Here is a 5,201-nt window from a genome sequence, read left to right as displayed (position 1 = left end):
GAGACCATACATACAGCAGAGCGTGCGAAAGACAAATTCATAGATATACAGCACAGAGAGAGGGAGGGGAGATATAGACATCAGAGATCGGAAATGAGAGGGTAGAGAAACATTTAATATAGATTAAGACAATTTATATTATTTTATTTTAATATTTATATTATATTATTTAATATTTATACTAATATTTGTGTAGTGTGTGCGTATGTGTGTACGTGTGTGTGCGTGCGTGTGTTTGCATGTGTATGCTGCCTAGACAGAATGTGGAGAATGTGTGAGCAGCTATGTGTGTGTGTCTGGGAGACCCCACTACAGAATGCTTAGGCAGCATAGTGTGTGTGTGTGTGTGTGCATGTTTTAACACAATCACATCCACATAACGATGGGCTTATAATGTACTTTGAACGCACCCTCCCTTCCTGGCCTCGTGCCTCTCTCTCTCTCTCTCTCTCTCTCTCTCTCTCTCTCTCTCTCTCTCTCTCTCTCTCTCTCTCTCTCTCTCTCTCTCTCTCTCTCTCTCTCTCTCTCTCTCTCTCTCTCTCTCTCTCTCTCTCTCTCTCTCTCTCTCTCTCTCTCTCTCTCTCTTCATGTGTGCCTTTACCTCTCCAACATTCTGAATGGTATAAGGCATTCATAGAATTTGCGGAATGTTGCGAGCACAGTTTGGGTCTAAAATAAGATGCACGAGGTCTTATCAACAGGCTGTTGATGCACACACACAGACACACCCACAGACACGCACGCACGCACGCGAGCGCACACACACACACACACGCATATTGAGATATGCGTGTGTGTGTGTGTGTGTGTGTGTGTGTGTGTGTGTATGTGTTTTGAGCCATGACTTTGCCGCGAAGTGCTCTTTCTATAAAACCGCGATTATATTTCAATATAATTATTTATTTCAATAAATAATCAATCAATTCATTTATCAATCAATCAGTCAATCGATCTCTCTCTCTGTATTGGCTTCGATATGATTCCTTGTTGGGAGGTTATCAATCATAAAAACCTTATATCTGGAGAAATCGAACTATTAACCTGTCAGAGCTCTCAGTGCGTCATTCTGCACCGCTGACATTAGACCACCATTATTTACATACATAGAAAGATGTGTGCAGACATTACCGCATTGCTCTCATCTGCAAATATTTATAACACTTTATTACTGTCATGACAGAGGATGTGCTCACACACACCAAACGTGTGCTAAACTGATCAATCAAGGGATTTCCACCGAAAGGACGATGAGGAAATATATCATCCTCATATCTCATGTCTGTTCTTCAAATCGCATGTCTCCTATCTCCTGTCCTATCTCGGATCTCAGATCCCAAGGTGGACGCAGAGCCGGTCACGTTGCGTCCACCCCCGGTTCCGCAGTGGTCCAAGTAACACACATACACACACGCGCACACACACAACCCCCCCGACACACACGCGCGCGCGCACGCACACACCCCCAGCACGCGCACATAATCAAACACACACACACACACACACACACACACACACACACACACACACACACACACACACACACACACACACACAGTAAAATGCCGTGTCATGTCGGTGTTGCGGGGACTCACTTTGATGAAGATGAGCTTCAGGGTACCGTAAAACCCCATGGCGGCGAAGCACGAAACAAACGCTGAAATATCCGTAAAAAAAATACAATTCCACCTGTCAGTCTTAAATATCCATCCAGTAACTAAACATCCATCCGGTAGGTCGCCGGCTCTTCCAGCGGAGACAAGCCGAGATTCGCTATCCCTCTCCGGCCACTGTTTAGCTCTCTCTGCCGGAGACGCGACGGGGCATGTTCCTCTCTCGCTCGCTCTCTCTCTTTCGCTCTCTCTCTCTCTCTCTCTGCGGCTAGGCTAGGGGGCTAGACTAGGAGGCTAGGTTGCTAGGCTAGTTGAAGCCATAGAACTGAAAATGACAGCATGCGCGCGCGCGCACACACACACACACACACACACACACACACACACACACACACACACACACACACACACACACACACACACACACACACACACACACACACACACACACACACACACACACACACAGCGGCTCTCCCGCGAATACCAGAAAATAAGCGCTGCAGAGCGCGAGAGGTATGAGGGAGGGGCAGGGATAGATTGAAGGGAGTGGCTATTCTATATAATGTAAGGCTATCTCTATAACCTACTGAAAATGAACTTCTCATTACAAGTTTTAAGTGAAGAGCAATGTGTGTGTTGAATGACTGAAGGGATGCTTGGATTTGGTATTTTCCGCTCCTAACTTTTGTCACCTGGACGTTACACCACCTGCAAACTATAGTTAGCCTAGCAAACAACCGCCTGGAGGCTATGGGTGGTGGTGGGCAGAGGTGTGTGTATTTAGGTGTGTGTGTGTGTGTGTGTGTGTGTGTGTGTGTGTGTGTACCAATGAGTAACAGGTTGCCTACTGCCTTTAGCCTAGATGTACCAGTTACGGTTCACAATTAAATACTTTAAATTACAATTAAGGGGAACAAGATCGAATTCCAACACACACACACACACGCACACACACACACACACACACACACACACACACACACACACACACACACACACACACACACACACACACACACACACACACACACACACACACACACACACACACACACACACACACACACACACACCATGTCATGTCTAAGGTGTCAGCCGGTCTTTCCATTTTGAGAAAGACCGGCATTTATTTTAATCGCATTACAATCAATTGTTTTTTAAAGTTGCCTGCATGCGATTATACCAGTTTTACCAATCCGAATCAGGATTGATAAATCCTGTTCATTTTGAAGGACACGGCGAAGGTAACAGCCTATTGACGGGGCTACTGTAGACCCACCCTTACAAGGTGTGCTCAGAAAACAAAAACAGAACACTGTTTTGGCGTCCGTTTGCATGGGACTTTGCACAAAACAAAACATAATTGTGAATATTATACTAAATTTCTGCCAAGTCTGTTCCACTAGATGCCACTGAATTGTACACGCTGGCAACTTTAAAGAACTAATTTCTAGGAAGTGTGGCTATGCTGACGTTCTACCATGATAGCCTGGCTCAGCGGGCTGTGTGGCTCCCATGGGAACCGACTGTCAGGATTCCTCAAGACATGTATGGAATGTTCTCGCCACACTCACTGGAACCACACCCTCAGCCACACAAATGCACGTACACGCACACACACAAATGTGTGTGCGTGCGCATACAGTCGAATATACATGTGTACGAACATACACACGCAGTCACTCACTCTCAGAGAAGGTTCAACAAAATGAAGTGTGTGTGTGTTTGGGGCGGGAGAATTAACAGTTCTCTCTCTCTTTTATATATGAATGGCTCTCTAATCAATATTAAAATAGGGGTTATAAAGGTATTTCAGTGCAGCCTAACTTTTTGATAGTTAGGCAACTTAACACAGAAATCAGAAGAATAACAGGACAGCTGTGGACACAAACCTCTCTCTCTTCTCCCATGTCACAGCGATAGGCCTAACTCTGTTTACCGAGACAACATACGAAGACAGACACACCTAGGCTATAACACACACACACAGTCATTACACCAAACACACACACACACACGCACACACACGCACAATAGTATCGACCCTGAATTGCTACAGGGCATTTCGGAGCTACAAAAAGAGCTAAGCTAAATCAAGTGTTTGCAGATGATCTGCTGCTGCCATCCACCCAGAAGCAGTGGCGGAGCCAGGACATTTCCATTGGGGTGGCCAGGATGGGGCCAGTGATAATTTTTGGGTGGAAAGCATGTGTCTCACCAGGAGATGCAGAGCTATTTAAGACACATACAGCAAACATCTCAACATTATTCGGAATTCAGGTGAAGGTGCAATAGAAAAGTATTCAATATATTTAAATTGTTCTTATACCTAAAGGCAAAGTAACAAAGAAGCTAAAACTTAAAAAAGAATATACACTTATTCTGTATTCATACTTGTTTTTTAACTGTGTTGATTTACCGATTGCTATTTGTGTTTTTATTTGTATTGTACGACTGAGTCGAACAATGGTTGTACAGATATGCATCGACAGCAAGGTATTCTATTTTATAGTAGAGATGTCCTCAGTTTATGGCGACAAGCCAAGTCAATTCTCTCAGTGTATCATCAGGAATACAAAACAAGGATACAAAATTAGAAGTGCAATGTTTTTTTAATCAAGTCTGATCACAATATGGATTTATCTTTCAATAACAAAAAGTATAAAATACTGAGCTAATGTATAGAAATATGAAAATAAATAAAACATCCTGAATACAATTTGCTGAATTCCAACAAATGTAAATATGAAAAGCATTAACAGCCTGTTTAAATAAGCAGTGTCAATTTTTCTTCAATTCGATCCATAAACATCTATCAAACACATAATAACAAACATCATATTCACAATGGGTATTAGGCGGACTCTGCAAGATTAGATTCAAGTTTGAGCCACATTTACACATATCAGACAGAGAATCCAAACAGTGACATCTCATGAAAACTGAACACTTCAATGACTGTCCTTAAAGATCTATCGGTTCTTCATTAGGAAATGTCTGATTAAAAATTGAAAAAAAGGCATATTCAATTATTAAATTACAGCAGAGATTAATAACAATCAAGATAAACTCATACATTGGAGTGTACTATCCCATGTTACATCTAATGGATTATCTGAACACTATAATCTGCTTAAAAACGTTATAGATTTGAGGCCATTCATCCAACTCTACTCCAGTTGAGGTGAGTGGTATGACTCATACCTGTTTATGAATTATCAGGCCACTGTATCAGATTGGGCAAAACTGAAGTGGAATTGAAGTGTCCAGTATGTGTGAAAGAGTGAGTATACCTGGAGGTCCACTTGGGCCGCCACTCATTGTTGGAGGCTCCTCTCTCTCGCTGTCTGAATCTTCTGTGGGAATATAAATATATATATAAAAACATTAATAGGTGTTTAAAGTATTTTCTACAAGGTGTAATGATCCACTATCCAAGTATTTCACAGATACAAAAGATTAAAATTCATTTTCTACAGCATTAAACATATACAATATAAACTTGTGGACAATATCGATGGAAAAGTTATCAGAAGAGTACAACATACAATGTAAGATTGACAATTTACCTGGGGATCCACTGGGGCC

General features: G+C 42.3%; 1 protein-coding gene across 2 annotated transcripts in view; it reads right to left on the bottom strand.

The window, feature by feature from the left end:
- Positions 1-2,095, bottom strand: part of LOC132475880 (F-box/WD repeat-containing protein 7-like) — a 12,387-nt gene extending 10,292 nt beyond the window's left edge. For both annotated transcript variants that reach the window (XM_060077261.1, XM_060077262.1), the window contains exon 1: positions 1,593-2,095. In XM_060077261.1, coding sequence (XP_059933244.1) covers positions 1,593-1,631 — 39 coding nt within the window. In that variant the 5' untranslated portion in view covers positions 1,632-2,095. The remainder of the gene's footprint in view (positions 1-1,592) is intronic.
- Positions 2,096-5,201: the final 3,106 nt, after the last annotated feature.

The sequence above is a fragment of the Gadus macrocephalus genome, chromosome 17 (genome assembly GCF_031168955.1).
Source record: "Gadus macrocephalus chromosome 17, ASM3116895v1".
Lineage (NCBI taxonomy): Eukaryota > Metazoa > Chordata > Actinopteri > Gadiformes > Gadidae > Gadus > Gadus macrocephalus.
Note: the sequence above shows the minus strand (reverse complement) of the source record. Positions and strands in the feature narration are given on the sequence as shown.